General features: G+C 52.8%; 1 protein-coding gene across 3 annotated transcripts in view; it reads right to left on the bottom strand.

Annotated features, from left to right (window-relative positions):
- LOC149333249 (acyl-CoA:lysophosphatidylglycerol acyltransferase 1-like) overlaps nt 1–21,160 on the bottom strand; it is a 147,116-nt gene that overhangs the window by 33,056 nt on the left and 92,900 nt on the right. The window contains exon 1 of one of the 3 annotated variants that reach the window (XM_089558618.1): nt 1,058–1,593. The exons of the other annotated variants lie outside the window; for them this stretch is intronic. Within the exon in view, the coding sequence (XP_089414744.1) occupies nt 1,058–1,156 (99 nt within the window). The 5' untranslated portion in view covers nt 1,157–1,593. Of the gene's footprint in view, nt 1–1,057; nt 1,594–21,160 lie in introns of those variants that run through there. 3 annotated transcript variants of the gene reach the window in all.

Genomic DNA, 21,160 nt, shown 5'->3' with positions numbered 1-21,160 from the left:
ATTTCTTCGTAACACGCATAACAGCATCAAAATCCGACTGGGGCAAATTCGATGGAGGAATCAGGGCGAACTGACAAGATAACTTCGACAAAACAAAGGCAATAGAGAATGCTGGTAAAACAACACAAGGAGCACTGATGGGTGTATGTCAATGAGTAATTACTCCCTTATTACAAATCTACTCCACCTTGGGGGATTCCCCTAAAACATTTGAACAACGGAGAGTTAGTTACAAGAGTACTATACGCCTATTATCGCCGCTGTTTAGTCGATTGCTCCGCGCTCTCCCCTTTCGGGGTTTCGCGCTCTAATTTGAACGGATGCCGAAGAATCAACAAACGAACACAACCAAAGAGAGCCAGGACCGGCTCACATATGACCTTCAATCACGCCGGTGATGCATGCATGCGAGCGGGGCTCGCTGTTCTGCCACGTACAGCATGAAATTAAGCTGTTCAAGTAGGAAGAGGACGTAGAAATTCTTCAATCGTAAGCAAAAAGGGTCCAATCCTAGCTCATTTTCTTTTTCCTTCCAGCCGTCTCCATGGGCTATGTCTCACGACTCGACGTTCACCTCCTAAAAGCGGAACAAGGCTGTTTTCATACCGGATCAGCTAAATACCAATTACTGTACGGGTATATCTGCCAAGGCACGAGCCTCGGAGGCGCGCTTGTAAGCTCAACCGTTAAAAATACTGCGAAATGCGGAGATACCGGACGGCCTGGAAGATATCGCTGTTCTTTAATCCCGAGCGCACGAACACGAGTACACCCTGCACGCTTGGGGATCATGTCAGATTCGGCATTACTCGAATTACCGGAGCGTGTTCTCTGACTTCATCTGACAGTATTTCGAACGTCCGAGCGGCGTCAGTGTCGCAAAACACTCCACAATTTCGAAGTCAAATCTCAGGGGCATCAGCGGCTGCAAGCCACGACAAGACTGACGACACACACGCGCGACAAAAACACAACCGTAGATAACAGAGAGAGAGGGGGGGAGAAAGAAAGTGCGGCCAGCTTTGGCAGCTCCCCTATTCCTCTCGCTACTTCTCACCCGCTTCTCGCGCCGGTCCTGAGCGCGCTCGTCCGCGCGTCCGTCGCTGATGTGCGCATCCCTGCGTCCCAGAAACGCCGCCTCCAGCCGCCTGATCATGGTGGAGACCAAGCTCGAACAGCGTCGGGTATCTTCAGTAACCCACAAACAGTGTCACCGCCGCGATCACCCGCAGAAAGCGGCCGGTTCTAGCCACACACGCGCGCACAAACTGTCACCGGGAAAACAGGCGACGCCAGATCGTGGAGATATAAGCACGGGAGTCGCACAGCTACACCCCAGAGACGCAATCATACAGCGACAGCTGCCGCAGCGGTGAATCTGTCAACAGTGGAGCCGGCACTCAAAGCAAAGCGCTCGCGCACACACACGCAGCTGTGAGCAGACAGCGACTGGAAGCGTCCGACTGCCACTCGAGCTCGGGCGAGCGTCTCCTCTCTGGCGCGCGAATACGCGCACACGGAAGACCGAACAGATAGGAGACGAAAGAGGGCTGGGGAGGAGGGAAGACCTTGTCAAGGAATAGAGGCAAAGGCGAAGTACCGCTACGCCCGCGCGAGACGTCACTAGCCTCGTACTCCCCCGCACCTCACTTTATCGGGCGAACAAGATAAAACGGGCACGCCCGCATCTCTCCCAAGCGACTGAGGAGAGCCCCTGTGGGATTCGTCTCATCGCGCGAGGGTACCTACAGTACCCAGCAACGCGACCCGATAAGCCGGACCCGCTGAACGAGGGAGCTCCGCTGCTCGAGCCAAGCCGGCCGACACGATGACGACACCGGGAGAACCAAAACAATGGAAGGGCACGCGCACCGCGCCGAGGGGTCAGCACCGCGGCGGACAGTGCTCTACTCTGTCAGTGAAGTACACGCCGCCGACCCGACCAACGTTACTAGCATGGTTACTAGAACAAGGACCCGACGGCCATGCATGCCGACGGCGGTGCGGGTGCGGGGGAGTAACAATGGCGGGAGAACTATACGTACGAGCGCGAGGGTACGGTCAACGGCGACGAACACCCCGCTCTCCTCACTCTTTCGGTCGCCACACTCTCTCAAGATGTTTGGGTACGGCCGGCCGAGACAATCACGCCCGAGCGGCCATTGTTCGCGGCGAAAGGGGCCATTGCGGGTCGACGGCGGGCGTAGAAAACAAAGTAAAAGAAAAAATCAGGGCTGCGCCGATGCGATCAATTGGAACAACGGGGGAATGAACATGGAGAGCAAGAGGAAAATGTATGCATAATGTCCACGACGGCGGCGGCGGCCTTGAGACACGCACGACGGTCTTGGCGAACCGGCACGAATGGTGCGCCGCTCCTACACAGGAGTAGTGGCGGCGGCAGACCTCCGTTACTCACGCTTGAATATGCTTGTTGTGAAATAGAGGCTGCGTTGTATAAAACCACGAAGGGCTGCCCTACCAGCTTTCGTCGTGGACCCCCCACGGCGACCATCAGATGCAACTTGGTATTGCGAATAAAAGCCGGGCGCCGATGCAGCACACCTATCACGGGCTTCTCATACCACCTCCCACACACGTCCTCCACATTTTCTTCCTTTGCTCCAAAATATTCTGTCAGCCGTAAAGTAATTGCACTACTAATTTCCCATTGGTCAACACCACATGTGAAAAAAAAAAATTCAATGCTCTCCTTGCTTTCGGTGATCGGCTTCCTACATTTGTGTTCCATGAAAAAGGACCCATGAAAGTGTTAGCAGAGGCCATGGTACACAAATGTGTTAAGTTACTGGGAAGGTGGACGGGAAACCCAGTATATCATTTCCACAAACCGCAGAATGACAGGCACACCGGTTCCTCACCTTCCCCCTTCCCCCACCCCCACCCGAGATGCATGGGAGACTGCCCTCCTCAACTGCTCCACACTGGAGTCTCAAAGGGCTCTAGTAAAGCGGGCGCGAGACGGGGCCTCGTCATGCGGTGTCCCGGACTAAGAATACCGACCATGTGGCAGGGTTTCTTGACCCTCAAACTCTCTTTGTAAATTAAAGTTTTTCACCACCACCACCACCGCGCACTCTTGAGCACCTCACACTACCAACACCTCCAGTATCCCTGAAGCAGAATTTTTTATGCGAAGCATATTGCTACAGCTGCCACTCACGCCGTCGGCGTGGGACCCCTAGACGTCACACCACGTGACACCGTGACGTCACACCACGTGACATCGGATGAGAGAGGCGGCCTCCACCTCGCGCCGTCGCCGTGGGACCCCTAGCCGTCACGCCACGTGACACCGTGACGTCGTTGTGACGATGCCATCGCACAGACGCCGGAATGTCCTCGAGCGGCATTCCCGCGCATTTCGAACGCGCGTTCACACTCGGTGTAGGTGAAACGCTCGCTCCACCGGGCAGGCAGACGCGGCTTCCGTGGCAATCCAGGCGCTCACCCAACGCGCGTCTCGGGGTTAGTCGGCGTTCCGTTGTAGCCATGCCGTTGTCTTCCCCCACGACGATCTGTTCCGTTGTAGCCATGCCGTTGTCTTCCCCCACGACGAAGGCTTCTAGTGGTTGTATTAAAATGACCAAGTATGCAACCAAGGAAAGCCATGCATTACCAAGCCTAGCCACCAATATGCTTCGCATCTGACTAGGCTTAACCTTAGCTAAGCCTCAGCCATAATTTTTTCCCCGAACACGAGACCGAAGTCTCACAGCAGAGAATGGACTGCCGTGTTCCACTGCTTAACTTTTAACAGCTTAGGTGTGGTTAAGCGCTCCCTCCCCTATGCATGCTTTGCCATGAACCTGAATCAACCGATTTATTTTTGGCCGTTATGACATCGTCTCTAATCTTCTAGGGGATGAGCGTCTCTTGTAGCAGCTTGGCCTCAGATTGAGCAGTGCCATCATGTCGACATTTGGCGCCACCATGCTTGGGTATACCCACAGGACTGTTCGTTCCACCGTTCAAAATTTCTTATTCGAATTGCACCGGTTGTCATGCTAATTCTTACACTTTTTCCATACTCTAATTTACGGCCGCCCCCCATCTTCAGTAATACCGCCTGGTGATGCTGTAGTGCGAGTGTTATCGTCCACCTTTGTGTTTCTAACCCTTCCTTTCTTTTATTTTATTTTTCCTTCCGAAGCTCTCCGGCTGATCACCCTCCCAAGGAAAAGGAACTGCTCGAGTGCGCAGTTACATTACAGGACGCCGATAATGAGCAGGAACAGGCGACGTTGTTATGGCAAGGCCACGTGCTTTCAAGCAACACGAAAGGACACGACGCCCGTTAACGAAAGGTACAAGAAAGAAAGGAAAAAAAACCTTTCCGCGTGCTCCGAGCGAGATTGTAACCCATGCCGGCATGGAGCTGTAGTCGGATACAAGGCAAGAAAAAACGCCTCTTTTCCCCGTCAAAGCACCCCCTTCCAGCCAATGGCATCGGCCGATTCTCATGGGCCTTCCAGAATGACAATGCAGGGAGCGGCGCCACAATGGAAAGGGGGATCCATCCCCGACCATGGAGGGACGGGACTATCCCCTGTCATCTACCGCTTCCCGCATCGTCACACTAGCAGGCTCATGAAAGTCAGCCGACGCCACTGGCTGGAAAGGGGTCATTTGTCGTGGAAAAGCAGCTTCGTTCTTGAGTTTAGGATACAACTTAAAAAAGAAACAGCAGTTGCTAACACTGGGCTATAGTCCGCGCGGTCCTGCATTACTCCGCTGGCCAATCGCAACTGTAAACGAAATCAGCTTTTTGATGTCTCACTTTACCAAACAATCCACTTATCAAAATTCTAGAGCTTATTAATTTTCTTTCTTGTGATAAGCTTCTTGTTCACGTAACAAGAACCGTTTAAGCAGCGGACTACTTTTTCGTCGTGGAGGAATTCTGTGCAGGGAGGCTGAATGTGGGCGGGGCTCCACTGCAGACTTAAGTATCCGACTATAGTAACCTCCTTGGTTCACGCCTCAGACTAGGAGCGCAGCAACCGCTGGGTGGAATTAGATGAATCGACAGCTTGCGAGAGTCTTCAGAATTTGTACGATCTGGACCACGGTGGAAGAATCTGCGCTGCCACTAAGCACCGGCAACATTCCGGGGCAAAGCACAATAGCGAGAAGAGGAAACCGAACGCGTCTCTAAGGCTGAAGAAGGACTGCGGCCGAACGCCGCCCTAAACGCAGGTCCCGGGGAATGAATTATCAGCTGGCAAGGTCTACGAAGAGCGAGTCTTCCAAGAATTTCCCACAGCTACCGTCGAGGAGCATCCCAAGAATCACGCACAAGGTCGCCATCTTTGCGACGCAACACCGGCAGGCTTTATCGCGTGTGCACTGCGCTTTCGAGTGTGCGCGCGCTCCTTCGTCCACTCGGGGGACAAACGGAGGTCGTTGCAAGGCTACTAGACGCCGCCGGTACAAGCGATACAGCCACCGCGACGAGAGATGGGAGCCCGACAGCAGTCAGCCGGATTTCGCAACATCTAAAGCCGCTCCCTCGGCCAGTCCCGCGTTGTCAGCAGTGTAGCTACTCGCCCACTAGCCGCGCATCTGCTCTCCGTTGTCGCGAGGTGCAGTCATGTGCAAAGCCTCGGACGTCAAGCAGCTTTAAAAAAAAATGGAGAACGGGGGGGGGGGGGGGGGGGGCAGTGTGTGAGGTTCTTGATTAGCAAATTTTTCTGTCCGAGAGCCCGTCAACACTCTTGTTCTGCCCGGCACACTCCGTAGATCAGGGACTCGCTACTCACTCGGCACCCACGTTGTGGTGGAACTGAGAACTAGCGGGACACTACAGTGTACTATACTGGACACGTTCACTTGGGTCCGCACCGGTTGGCTGGATGGACGAGTCCAAATGCTGCGCCACGACAGCTGACCACCTTTCTCTTTACGCTACCTCGGCTGAAACTAGACTTGTCACTTTATCAATAATATTAGCGCTAAAGTGAACATCACAAAATACGTGCCAGAAAGGCTTATGACAGATATTAATAGGACATTAGATGGGATCAAAGCGGACGCGCTGACGTTTGCCGTTGAAGCAAAATGGCCAATTTGAAGGCACGCCCACGTGGACACGACCACTTAGTGAGCACCTCCAAGATACGGGCCCCGAAGCCCACCTCTCCGCGCGCCTGACATGAGTCAGCATATTAAATCTATGCCTGACACACACGTTCTCACTTCGGAAAAAGCAGGGAGCTCTAAAACGCGACGCCGCCCTATTCATACCATATCCGTGGCACGCCCTCTCTTACACAACGGATTCCGGCAGCGCAGAACAAAGGTGTGCCCCACCGAGTCACCCGGACCCCGAGGGGACGGAGAATGGCGGACGAGTCACCCGTAGGCGCCGCTGCTGAGAGTGAACGGGATTCCGGCAGCGCAGAACAAAGGTGCCCCACCGAGTCACCCGGACCCCGAGGGGACGGAGAATGGCGGACGAGTCACCCATAGGCGCCGCTGCTGAGAGTGAACGGGACTATCCCATATGCAGAGACTCGACGTCCAAACTTGGCAACATGCTTCCTCCATGGCAACATGCCGCACGTTGTGAGCGGCTCTCACCGCACTATTGCGCCACCGACCGCCGCGCTCGGTCAAACAAACGCCGCCGGAGTGTGCCGCCGCCGATAACCGCGCTCGCGCCGACCACGTGTGCACGCAGGCCGGTATGACTCAACCGGGTTTCCTTCCGCAGGACAGCGCTTAGCCAATCGACGCGTCGGAAATAGCCGCCAGGCGATAAGTGCCCCACGCTTCCATTGAGCCGGAGCGCTTGTTCCAAGTGCCTTCCGAGGCGGACTTCCTTAGTTTCGCATTTCCAGTCTTTATGTAGCATATACTCCTCCTGGAATGTCTCTGGCCTGGAAGGCACAAATCAAACCTTTGACGGGTGTGCCGGCCCACTGAAATAGTCCAATGAGGCGGACGGAAACAGTCAGGGGCCGCGTTTTCTAACTTTTTGTTCCTTTCGTTCGGTCATCTATCATTGTCCGCTGCTACCGGTGCTTAGGTCGTGGGGGATGTCACGCTGGTCGTGACATCATCCCATGGCGCAGTGGCGGGCCGACAAACGACGGAACAAGCCTGACATGCCTGACGACCTCCATCGGCGCTCGAGAAAGAAACTGTGTGGTGGTTCTGCGATGGATTAGCGAAGCGTGGTCCCTGTGACACGGCCGGACTGGACGCGACGGCGGGGGAGCGCTACGGTGGCTAGCGGCTTAGCCGCGTCCAAACTGGCCGTGCCAGTCCTTTTGTCACGATTGACGACACGACTAAACGGAAGATTACAAAACAGATCCAGCTGGATACACTCTCAACAATGAATCCGCTCGTACCCAGACTGCAGATAAATCGCATACAAACTGCGCACAAATGGGGCAGTTTCGCACACTCAAAGCGGCCAGTCCTTTGGACGGTGACAGCGGACAAGCGGTATCGGTACGCCCCAATGAGAGTAGCACCGTCGGAGCCCCGGAAGTCTACTTTAGAAGGATCAGGCAGAACGACATGAAAGAGGGGGGGGGGGGGGGATTCCATGATCTTTCCGACCACGCAAGCCTGTCTAATAGCAATGCTCGCCCACACTGAATTGCTACCAGAGGTAAATACTACTGCCCGTAAAATCAAAGGATGATAGGAAAAAGAAGTAAAGAAGAGGGTATGCAATAAAGATGCATGCAATGCAGGGAGAAAAAAAAATGGCCTGGCTTAGCTTATGGTTAAGCCTAGGATGCGAAGCATACCGCCGGCGGAGGCTGCGCGTCCGCAAGCGAGCGCACGAGTTGAGCCCCAGCTTTCACAGCTGTTGTGACGTCAGCGCCCCTAGCGGAAGGAGCGGGAGTTAGGCCGCCGGTGGAGGCTGCGCGTCCGCAAGCGAGCGCACGAGTTGAGCCCCAGCTTTCACAGCTGTTGTGACGTCATATCACGTGGTGCGCCAATGTAGGTCAAGTGGTAGCTACGCGGCCGCGCGCGGCGCAGCAAGGAAGAGCTCGGTTATGCGGCTAGTATGCTTCGCATAAAAAAAAATTCGCGGGCAGAGGTGCACGTCTCGGAAGGTACGTTGTGCATATACAATTACGCGGCTAGCCCACAGGTTAAACCCTTTAGCAGAAAACGGTGCGTGCTGACACACGTGACAGTTCCGGTCAACGCCGCTGCACTGCCGGGCGATCGTGCCTATCCCAGCATAGAGTCACTCCCAGCAGCGTGCGCTTTAAAAAAGGAAACGGTTGTCATCCGGGGCTGCGAGATATGCTGCTACTAAAGCCTACCGCGCGGTTGGAATTACACAGAACGCATTTCACGCGACGGGAAGTCACACGGTTTCAAACGCTAAGGCAAAAAACATCGGAGATAAGAGTTACAAGCGGAAGCCACATATCACAACACACAGACAGTCTATATACCGCAGACTGACAAACATGAACAACGTTTCCGTCAATAGCTTGCGCCTATGTTACGCAACAATGCCGCAATGTTTTGCAGCCACGCCAAGCCACGCCCTCGCATGTCCTATCGCTTCTCGCGCGTCCTGTTTGCGTTCCATGACGCCTGCTTCGCATACTGTATATACGGATGTTAATCATTGTTCCATTTTATCGCGACAAAAGATGCACAGTTAGGCACGTAAGCCGTACAAGTATTGCTACGTGTATGCGGAATATGCAGGGTGCCTTTTTATTGCGAAAGCAATACTACTTGCACTTTCACGCCGTTGCCGTGCCGCGGCCGGTGACCACCACCGTGCCGCGGCGGTGACCACCATTGACCTTCATTTGACCTTGATTGGATTAGATTAGATTGGACCGGATTGGATTGGATTATATTAGATTGATGGGATTGGATTGGTTTGGATTTGATTGGATTGTATAACCGATGCATCACCACAAGTCTAACCACAAGCACCACCACCAGCTACACTACCAGCTGAACCATGGCGTAGGTACGGATATTGCTTTCGCAATTACCGGGCTTAACCAAGGTAAGCCACAGCGATTTTTTTTAATTATTTACAGATCGTTTTTTTTACCTCTGCGAGAGAGACGTCGCTGCGATCTGTGCAGGTGCATTGTACGGCAAGGCGGACATAATGTACGTGATGGAGCTCAGTGATTAAACGATTAATTAACTAAAACTAGGTAAATAACTTTTTTTTTTACTGTTAATTTTAGGCGCTAACATTAAGCAATTGAAGGCCGTCAAGATACAAGCTGAGTTCAGTTTTTCAATTTTCTTTATCGGTAACGCTGTTCGAAATATTTAACGTAAAAAATACGCATTTCTAAGTTCGTAAAGGTGGCTTCCCGCAATGCACAAGCATTACAATGGCGTCGCTCGCATTTTTAACACGGCAAATACGGAAGCCGTTTGTCTATTTTATGCTGTAGAAGCAGTTAACCGGATTTCCGTGACGATACTACGCCCAATGACGTCATTCTAAAAACGTGTCCCGCGGGAAGCCAACTTTACGAGCTGAAAAAAAAAGGGCATTTTTGACGATAAACATTTCGTAATGTACAGCCGAAAAAGCAAATTCAAAAACTGCACTCAGGTCATATGTTGATGGCCTCCAATTTCTCGACGTAATGTTGGTTCCTAAAATGAACAGTAAAAAAGTTGATTAGATAATTTTAGTTAATTAATCGTTTAATCACTGAGCTCTATGACGTACATAATGTCCACCTTGCTGCACAATCCACCTGCACACACCACACCGACGTATCTCTTGCAGGGTTTAAAATAACGACCTGTAAACAGCTGAAAGAAACACCCGGTATTTACAAATATTTAAGGAAACCTGAAAAGACGGCGGCAACCGAATACCAATGTGTAGAAGCGAGCGGTGCCGAGCAGGACAGCCTTCGTAATCGTCTTCGTCCAGCATCAGTCCGTGGAAATATTGGCACGCTGACTATTTATTTTTATTTTCATGCACGACTTCAGTAAACTTTGGCCGAACTACTCCCCATCAGTTCACTTCATTTCCCTTTGCTGGGGCCTGCCACAGATAAAACTCGTTTCCGCAGATTCCAAATCTGCCGACACACGAGAAAAGTTTGGTTTATTGGAGTTTAGCGTCCCAAAGCGACTCAGGCAATCAGGGACGCCGTAGTGAAGGCCCCCGGAAATTTCGACCACCTGTGGTTCTTTAACGTACACTGACATCGCACAGTACACGGGACTCTAGAATTTCGCCTCCACCGAAATTCGACCGCCGCGGCTGGAATCGAACACGCGTCTTTCGGGTCATCAGCCGAGCGCCTTAACCACCGAGCCATAGCGGCGGCTAAAATACACGAGAAAGACTAATAAAAAAAAAGCTGCACGAGTCATACGGTTTTGTACAGCGCTCTTCAGCGAGCGCTGTTCACGTCTACAACTATTTTCGTTTTTATTTATTAATGAAACCTTCAGATGTCACAAAAACAACAGGGACGTTTAGAACAGGGTGACCCTATCGGTTAGGGGCATAGGAGAATAGCGGGACGCGAATGCGCAGGAGAACAACCGAACGGGCCTCCAATATACGCTACGACGCATGCAGTTAGGGTAGGCTACAGGAATAATTTCGACCACCGGGGGGTGCTTTAACCTGTATGCACCTAAACCACAGCATTCAGCGGGCGTTTTTGAATTTCACCCCCCCCCCCCCCCCCCCCCCGCATTGAAGAGAAATACACCCTCCCCACTAATCCCTCCCCCCACCCAAAAAAAAAAGAAAAAAAAGAAAGAAAAGGAAACATTACCACGGAAATCGTTCGCGCGCAGGAGTAGGAGGAATAGTCCAAAATCGACGCCTCCGATTGCCGCTCCGCGCACTGCAAATCAACGGGGGATCGTTTGGCTGGCACTAGCCCGTTGTCAACGCGTCGCCGCGCCATGCCTCCAGTTTCCGCAATGCTGCATTCCTCTGCCGCGAGCGCACGCACGATGAGAGGTCCGTGACAGATAAGACGCCGAACAACAAAAAAAGAACCGGAAACAGATGCTGCACAAAAGCTCGGCCACTCCATTTCGGATCCGAAACGGGATCTGCTCACATCACGTACACTTGGCGCCCGATTACAGTATGACGTCTCTTTTAGGGATGAAATGCATTATATGTATACATACATACGCTGGAACCCCCCGCGTTCCGATGGGGACAGAAAAGCGCCCGCGCGCTGAGCGCGATGTCAGCGCGCGTTAAAAGGACGCTGAGAACAGGCGGAAGTTGGTCGATAGGGCATAATTACGAGGAGACCACTCTCGTCGAAAACGAGATACACGTGTCGCCATCACGGGCCGATTTCGCGAGTAGAATGCGCGCGTTCGCTCCGATTTCCCTACGCGGCTCCCGGAGGCTACGCTGCACCGCCATTCACCTGAAAGCGGATATCTTTACGCGGATCCCAGAGGCTACGCTGCACCGCCATTCAGCTAAAAATGGACTTGCTCAACCGGATCCCACCCGCCATTCACCTGAAAACGGATTTGCTTACGCGAATCAGAGCGGCTACGCTCCAGAAAAAAAAAAAAAGCGGCCTTTCCCAGTCAAACGACCACCCACTAGCCGATGGCTTCGGCCGATTATGATGAATCTGCTAGTGAGACAATGCGGGAAGTGGCATAAGAAAAGGGCTAGTTCCCCCCCACCCCTGTATTGAGGGGGATAGTCGCCTCCCTGCTTTGTCACAACTCCCTACACTGTCACGTTCAGGTTCACGAGAATAGGCCGACGCCACTGGCTGGAAAAGGGTCATTTGACGGGGAAAAGCCGCTTTTTTTCTTGACTTGTATGCGACTATACAGCCCAGTGTTAGGCGGTACATTGTTTGTGCCACCAAACATGGCACAGTGTTTGGTGGTACATTTCTTCACGAGGGTACAACACAACACAGGCTTCACATTTCTTCACAAGAGCAGTGAGCTGGAGCATTATGCCCTCGGAGCGCAAACAACAAAGAAGAGCAGCGCTTCGGGTAACTGCGAGCACTACCGAGATATATCGTCGGATACAACTTAAAAACGAAGCGGCAAATCCCCCCTCAAAGGAGAGCCCTTCCATCCAATGGCATCGACTGATTCTCATCCCTTGATCCCCTCTTTCGCAATTGACCCATCCCCTGGTGCCTGCCAGAGTGGAACCGCACGGAGCGGCGACTTCACAGCGTACGAACACAGCAACAGACAACGCATTCAGGAATCCCTACCTGCTCATTCCAGTTCGTGTGCATTTCCCTTACGCTAATAAAAGTGGGAAGGTTTGGTTTATGGTTTAGTTTATGAAGGTTTAACATCCCGAAGCAACTCGGGCTATGAGGGACGCCGGAGTGAAGGGCTCCGGAAATTTCGACCTCCTGGGGTTCTTTAACGCGCACTGACATCGCACAGCACACGGGCCTCTAGAATTTCGCCTCCAGCGAAATTCAGCCACAACGGCCGGGATCGAACCCACGTCTTTCGGGTCAGCAGCCGAGTGACATAACCACTGAGTCAGCGCGGCGGCAAAACTGGGAAGGAAAATAACAGTAACCGATCAATGTGCAGTAAATGTTCAAACACTTTCAGGGAGCTGTAACTGATCACTGGAATGAGTTATATTTCAGAAGGAGTAATATCAATTGTAATCAGTTACTCCATCTCTGTTAACGGGTACAAGACTGGTGGTACAGTTTCCGCTTGCTGCCAACGCTATAGTGCCTTCTATATTCCATACAACCCGTGCACAGCACCGTCCGACCAAGCGGTGCGTGCCCAGACTGCGTTCCCCCGGACAGCAAGCGGCAGGAACGGAGATTGACGGCAAAAAGAAAAGAGAAAACCAAACAAACGCGCCCAAGAGAGGTTACGACGAGAGGAGATTTCGCAAAAAGGGTTCTCGTCCGTCCGTCCGCACCCTCTCCCCCCCGTTCGGTCGTCCTCCGGGGAAGCAGCGCCTCTACACACCGCTCGGGGCAAGGCAAAGCCACCTACCTCCGTATTCACAAATGTTCCTTTCCTTAAAGCGTTAAGTGGGCCTTCGGCAAGGACGGCCTAAGTTGAAACGTAAGATAAGGCTGAAGTGAGCCTCAAAAACCAACCTTACGCGATTTTAAGGGCGCCTTACGAAAAGGGGCTCCTATCCGAAAATGTTGGTGATATGGGAACGAGGCTACTCGCGTTTTTATGTTGGAATCATCTGGAGATACACGTATAATTTATTCCTACGACAAAAAGAGAATAAAAATTTCTCCTAGCACGCTTGCAAGTAAGCATCAGAGATTTTAGGCAAACAATTTTCCAATTTTGACATTTTTTCTTCTTTTGCAGGCCACCCTGTAGTGTAGCCGTCACAATAATGTGCTTGTTGATTTCACGTCGCCCGCCTCTTTTGCGAGTGTTTGCTTCTCGACGTCGGTTCGACAATCATGTTCGACAATCGAGTTACAATCCGGGAAACTGTCGGCTGGGACACGTTTACAAGGTCTCCGGACGCTGACCAATTCCGAAGCGCCCTCAGCTGCGGCATCGATGAAAAACAGTTAGGCTTAGCGACGACTACGGCAGCCAGGGAGAAACGTTTGCCGGGGGGCAGCGCAGTTCGTCGCTCGGCAGTTCGTCGCTCGGCGTGTCCGCGGGCGGCGTCGTTGCCGAAAGCTCGACTGTCTCGCTGATTGGTTCAGCGGCTTGCGTCTCGCAGTCGCAAGGCTGGAAAATCGAGCAGCGAGCAACTTGCCTGCGCGTCGCCCGCCACTTCTTTCGTGAACGGTGAACGGCCGAAGACCGCGGCCGCATACTCGCGTGTTCACGGAGAGTGGACCATCCTGTACATACGCTTTGGTTTTGGTTTTACATTACGGCCTTCGTACTACCTCCTTTTTGTTTCGCCGAGACGGCGTCTGTCAACGCGGAGATCGCGCCTCGCGCAACTCCCACGGCCGCTTGTTTGTATCTAGCGGCCGTGCAACTCCTGTCGCACTCGAACACGAAGCTAGCAGGGCGTCCGCTCCGGCGGCGCGCCTAGTTTCCGCGGCTCGCCGCTGCGGCGCTGGCATCGCGCTCCCGAGGGAGCACTGGCATTCCAATCGCAAAATGGGAGGTGGCAAATCTACGCGCTCCGACGCGCTCCGTATGCGATCCGACGGAGCGGTCTCGATCTGCCATTGGAATTCAGCATCACTGAAGTCGTCATCGTAGCACGCCGCCATGTTGAATTGTGGTAAGGAGCAGTTTAAGGTGCCTGGGTTGGCACCTTAAATGGCTCCCTTTACCTGAATTTTAAGTTGGGCTAAAGGGGACCGTTAAGGGTAAGGTCTGTTTCTGAAACGCGTTAAGGAGCAGAAAAGTGAAGGGGCGCTAAAGATAAGGGCAAGTGTGGTTTGTGAATACGGGGGCTAGACTCTCTAGGTGGCTTTGGGCAAGGTCGCACAACCAGCGCCCCCTCCTCCTCCCCCAAACTACCGAGCCGACGCGTGTGCGAGCAAGAAACACAGAAACGCACACGCATATAGACAGACACGGCGCGCTATCGGCGCGCAAGTCTTTTTATAGGGCCCGCCCATCGATCCGGGCAGGCTCCTACCCTCGAATCTCAATGGACCTAATGGGCCGTGCATTGGCGACAGTTTAAAGAGCCCAGGAGGAGGGAGAGGGAAAAGGAGGGAACGCGTGCCGGTGCGTTTTAAGCTCGGGATGCCTCGCTGCATTCGTTCCTGCTCTACTAAGCCTCGTGTCTGAGATAGAGTCGGAGCGGCAGCGACGCGTCCCCGCGCCGGACGTCGCAAAAGCGTGTCCGGCCAAAACCGGCAGGCGTTGAAAGAAAGGGGCGAGAGGTAGAGGGCGAGGGGGGCAGGTGCGGGGGGCCGGTGTTTACCTACTACGTCCGCGCCGCATCATTAGAAAGGCGGGGCACCATTAGTGCGGCTTTATCGCGATCTTTCCCAAGCACGGCATCAATATACCGGGTGTTTCAGCGAACACTTTCAAAAATTCTCATAAGTAGAATTTTCTTGGTAAAGATATGGCTTTTGCAGCATAGTATTACCAATGTTGGCAGACACCAGAAAACAGGTGAATCATATTAGGTAGTAAACTGGTTCACTAATTTTTAATAATTATCTTTTTAACTATTACAGTTAGGCGCCTAGTTGCAATCAGATATTTATTTGTAGCCGGTCGTTAGTAATAGCCATATCAGTTTTTAGAATTTCGAAAATGCGATTATCCTCGGCGCTTTGGCTCGACAAAATTTGGCTTTTTCGACTAGTTACGTGCACTGGAGGGGATGCTTTGCCTGCATGCTTTCGATAGCGCATGTATTTTTCGCACGAAACAGCCAGACTTTGTCGAGCCACAGCGGTGAGGGTAATTGCGTTTTCGAAATTCTAAAAATGATATTGCTATTACTAACGACCGGCTACAAATATCTAATTGCAACTAGGCGCCTAACTGTAATAGTTAAAAAGTTAATTATTAAAAATTAGTGAACCAGTTTACTACCTAACATGATTTACCGGTTTTCTGGTGTCTGCCAACGTTGGTAATACTATGCTGCAAAAGCCATATCTTTACCAAGAAAATTCTACTTATGAGAATTCTTGAAAGTGTTCGCTGAAACACCCGGTATATATATATATATATATATATATATATATATATATATATATAGGCGCGAGAGAGGAGGAGGTAGCGGCGAAAGCGAGCCAAAAGGATCCAGGAGAGGAACTCCACACCACGCAGGAAGCTCTGCCTCCGGAAGAGGAAGGAAGGAGACGCACGTATTTACGCCGCAGAAAGAGGCTACGCTGCGACGCTGACAAGAGACGCGAACGGGGACGACGCAGCGCCCGGGGGGGTTTCCGGTGCGGTCCTTTTCAAACGCAAGACGAAAGAAAGGAAGGACTTTCCGAGGAGGACGCGCTCGCGGATCGATGCACCGAAGCTTCAAAAACATCATCATACCATCCCTATAGTGTATCCTCGTCTTAAGGCACGTAAGAGAAGCGAAAATTTGGACGATGTTCAGGGAGATGTCGGAAACTTTCGTTAAAGGGTTCGGATATATTATGCGCTGCGTTTATAGACCTGAAACGGAGACCATAGAGATCTTAAGGTGCACAAAAATCTGTACCGCCCTCTCCGAGGAAACAGCGACAGTTATAGAGGGGGCACTGGGATTTGCTGGAGAGGACGGGCGAATGGATGAGGAAAGCGTTTCTTTAACAAAGGGGAGCTTAGCAGATCGGTGGAGGTCAAATGAGGGGTGAATTTGATAAAAAGACCGTCAAAAGCGACATTTCACGGTATGTGAGGTAGCGGTAGCATTTCAAAAGGGAAAACCGAAATGGAGAGAAAAAATTAAACGGGGGCTAACAAGGTAGGTGGAGCAAGCTGCCACCCTATACGAAGGGTACAGCTATTATCTTTCATGCATACATCATGCATCCATCTATCCGTGACTTAAAGCAGGAGGACTGGTCCGTTCTGCTTACTAATACCACGACCAGAAACGAAGGCAGACACCATTGTTTCCGCCATGTCCGGAATGACGAAGTGTGCGTGAGAAGAGGCGAGTGTTGCATTACGGGAGCACTGAGGCGAAGGATGACAGCGCTGAAGGCCCAACTGGGCCCCTGCGTTTCCCATCTTAGAGTAGCAGACCTCACTCAGAACTTTGATCTCTCAGCTACGCTTTTCCCATTAACGCCGCTTGCGAAGAACCGACTCGCACGCCGAGGCCCCAGGGTGGACGGATATCTCGGCTTCGGAATCGTGCGTCACTACTCCGCCCGGGTGAATAAGCGGGCAAGCAAGGACTTGGGAAAGCGAACACACCGCGCGCACGAAAACCCGCTCGCCGTGCATACACGCACGCGTATAATCGCCGTGCACGTGGGTCCAGCCGATAAGAATCGCGGGTGGCGCAACCCGCAGGGGTTTGTGCCAAGGCCGCCCCCGTAACACAGTTGCGGTGGGCGCGTACTACAAAGCGGCGCAAGGACGGGCCAGGCGCTGACAGGTAAACAAAACCGGTCCCCGGTGTTTACTGTCCGATATCCCAACGATACACACGGGGACCCGAAGACTTTAGCGAGAGAGTAATCGAGGGCGAAAGGTACTCGAAACCGGGTCGGGGCGTCAATCGGCCGCCGGGTGATCGATGTGAGTAATTTGTGCAATCTTTCTGGCCATCTGCGTGACAGCCGGCGGCTGCTATCCACGCTGTTATTCGGCGTAGTAAGAACTGCAGAAATCGAACACTGGAACACAAAGCACGAGTAGTATTATAGCAATAAAATGGTTGAAAGGGTTAATCGGATTTCAAGGAGGAGACTCGCCCGGTACCCTTTAAAAAAAAAAAAACAGGAAAAAAATTTATAGGAATTTTTTCAACCACAACCGAGATTTCAGAATAATGTGTTGGATCCCCCCAGTAATTTCAACATGAATTCAACATGAAAGCAATGCAGAAATTCTATTGAGGATGCTCAACTCTAGCGCAGTGGACACTTTTCCGTAGACTTTCAATTCGCCCTCAATAATTCACCAACGCGAGGCCATCCTGGTACCGACACAAACTCAACATGGCATGTTGAGTCTGCTCATGAGAAGTCCAACACTGTCTCAAGAAGCACTTTTGTAAGGGTAGTACATCGGGTGGGGACAGATATGATCCTAACGCTTCGGACTCAAAGGCGCAGTACCTGTCTCAGGAAGGTGGGAGAGTGAGAAGAGAGAGAGATAGGTGCCGGAGTGGAGGGCTCCGGAATCGTGTCGGACTACCTGGGGGATCCTGAACGCCCGCTGACATCGCAGAGCACACGGCGGCCTTTTGGCATCCACTTCAGCTCACCTTCTTCGTGGAGTGCATTTAGTCAACGAGTCACGAGGCATGCTGAGCCCCTGGTCTCTTCATTAAAATGCCTACCTCTCCCAGTCAATCGCGAGGACCTCAAGATAACGACAACAGAAGGGGAAAAGTGGTAGGGTTTTGATGTAGTTAAAACGAGTAGATGTTCCAAAGCACGTGTTTAGCCTGGTTGGCTCATGGTTTTACCTTTGTTGTGTCCTCGCCACGTCTGGCGAAGATATTAGAATCAGGTTAAGCTCTGACCGAGGTTAATTTGGTTTGGTTTATTGGGGTTTAACGTCCAAAAGCAACTTAGGCTATGAGAGACGCCGTAGTGGAGGGCTCCGGAAATTTCGACCACCTGAGGTTCTTTAACGTGCACTGACATCGTACAGTACACGGGCCTCTAGAATTTCTCCTCCAAAGAAATTCAACCACCGCGGCCGGGATCGAACCCGCGTCTTTCGGGTCAGCAGCCGAGCACCATAACCACTGAGCCACCGCGGCGGGGCTCAGATCGGCTCCGGCGATAGCAAAGGGCCCTCGTGCAGTGGCCAGCTGAGCTGATCTGTTCGCAGCGTCGAGGGTTCGAAAGCCAGTCGCTGCTAAAATTTATTCTATTTCTACACCCTGAAGGATATATGCCCCGCCGCGCTGGATCAGTGGTTACAGCGCTCGGCTGCTGACCCGAAGGACGCGGGTTCGAACCCGGCCCCGGCGGCCGAATTTCGATGGAGGCGAAATTCTAGAGGCCCGCGTACTGTGCGATGTCAGTGCGTGTGCACGTTACAGAACCGCAGGTGGTCGAAATTTTCCGGAGCCTGAGTTGGGACGTTAAACCCCAATAAACCAAACCTAAATGTTAGGAACGCCACAAGATTCGCGGTTGGGCCTGACACCGTGAAGCGGTGCTGTTGCACCAAAATGACGACAGGCCAACCGAGAGTGCGCCAAGACCAATCGCGCGTCCCTTTTAAAAGGAGGCCAAAAGAAGGCGCCTTCTCGCACTGCAGGCACGCAGTGTTATTGCGGGGAGAAAAACCGACCAAAGCCGAGGCGGTCGTAAACGTGCGGCCAAAGCGCGACAGCCGCGGGCCCTTTCCGTGTTTCCTGCCAGCCGCAGTGCCGCTCGTTTATACATGCATATACGCGCGCTCGGCACAGCTTAAACTACATACCTGCTTCGAGCGCAAATATGAAGGACGCTCCGTTTGCCAAAAGTGACGTGGGGAGCGTGCATACCTAACACTAACTGCATCATTTTCTTTGAAGAACCAAAGAAACGAGTGGACCACGGAAGTGGCTGCCTTAGTAGAGGTGTAGCGATTGAACTTCGACCATGCGGGGCTCGTCAGCGTGCGCAGATATATCAACCAAAGAACTCCTCAGAAATAAACACAACCGCGCAGGATCCGAGAAAGAAACCTACAACCGCGTTCAGCTAATACAGCAAAATCATCCGAACTAAACAACCACCGGCACGTGAGGCGGAGACCATTCAAAAGCAGCACTCAGAGTGAAAGTGTCCGCCGAGTCGTTCTTCTCCGCGGTGCGCTGGCAGCGAGGAGTCAAGGTAGTACTCGCTGCCTGCCAGAGAGAGTATCGACAGTATCGACACGCGGTGATAAGACGCCACGCATCCAAGGCTCCTTCGCAGAGGTGGCGGCCAAGGCGCCAGCGGTAAGTGCAGACTCTGCGGCGTCACTGTCTATGATAGCCATCGCGGTATCTGGAGCAGCCGCCCCTATCAGCGGTGAATTAGGGCCGCTCCTTATACGATAGCCATCGAATGATTCGCCGCCGCAGAGAAGCACTTAAAAGCGCCCTCTTAATTCAAGAGTGGCCACCGCTGACCCCCTTGGCGTTCGGCCCGGTAACGCCATGGAAGCCACTAGTGCTCCCTGTGAGTGATAGGTTTATGTGGTGGCGCATACCACCCCCCCCCCCCCCCCCCAAATATTGAGAGCGAAACCTTGCCAAAGGGGTTGTCACAGCGTGTGAAAACGCACAGCCCCTGCCCTACTGGAAGAAGTATGTCGTTGCACAGGAGCGCAGTGTAGCGTGCGTGAGCATGCGTGAGGGCGCACAGCCATCGGGAGCTCAAGGTTGGCGGCACGCCCCCATCGGAATTCACGAACAGAAGAACGCGCGCACGAGCACGCAATCTCCCCACCCCGTCACTCTTTTTCTTCCCGGGGCTGCAGGAGTGCGCGGCCACTGCGCTCACGCTCGAAAGCACGTAGTACACCTCACGAAGAAGTGCGCACTTGTTCCCCGTTCACGTGCACTGTATCCACGTATGCATTGCGTCTTCGCAGCTTCGAAGCTGTTCCAATAAGGGAGACTTTGCGGTGACGGGTTCCGCGTGTTGCCATGACTAAGGTTGTGAAACTGCTGGCACGCTTCCTTGTCCGTGCCATATCCCCTTTCCACTGTGCAGAGCAATCGTTCTTCGTAAAGGGGTAAGGGGTAAGAAACTCGCATAGACAGCATTTGTCCAGCTAATCCAGACGTCAGCGCCAATTCTTCCCGTAGCGGCCGGGGGAAAAAGCCAATGGAGCGTCGTTTCGTTGTCATGGCCACGGTATATCGAGCAAAGCAACAAAAAAAAAACTTCGCAGCCGCGTGGGATTCGAACCACTGCCTGCGAAAATAGAGCAGCTTCGTTGTCCGCTCCCTCGGAGTATCCGCCCACGTCTGCCGGCTCTGACGCTGCTCGCATGCGGATGGATTATTCATTTTCAGCCGTTGGTTCTTTTTAAGCCACCATGATGCGCGCTGAAGTATACCAAAACGTAATTACCAGAAGTTTCGTACCCCTGACCGGACCTCGACCTCACGAGCTCGTGCTTAGCAGCCGAGCACGGTTCACGGGTGTTTATAACGTCCCAAAGCGACTCGGGCTATGAGGGACGCCGTAGTGAAGGGCTCGGCACACTTCGACCACCCGGTGTTCTGTGACGCGCACTGGCATCGCACAGTGCACGGGCCCCTAGAATTTCGCCTTCATCGAAATTCGGCCGCCGCGGCCGGGATCGAACCCGCGTTTTTCGGGTCAGCAGCCGATCGCCGTAACCATTGAGCTACCGTGGCGGCTTTTAGCAGCCGAATACCGTGACTACATAAAAAGTCGCCCGAAGCACAAGCAGCGCGCTTGGACATTCATAGCCTAGTCATGCTTAGAGTCGTGTGAAAGAGGAGGAGGAGGAGGAGCAGATGGGCGCATGCGCACAGTGATCTCGTCCAGCAGCGGTGGTAAACGTGCTGCGAGTGTCATACAACATCGGACACGCACATAATCAGCAA

This window comes from Amblyomma mixtum, chromosome 8 (genome assembly GCF_055824585.1).
Source record: "Amblyomma mixtum isolate Tamu chromosome 8, ASM5582458v1, whole genome shotgun sequence".
Classification (NCBI taxonomy): domain Eukaryota; kingdom Metazoa; phylum Arthropoda; class Arachnida; order Ixodida; family Ixodidae; genus Amblyomma; species Amblyomma mixtum.
This window is presented reverse-complemented; position numbering and strand designations above follow the sequence as displayed.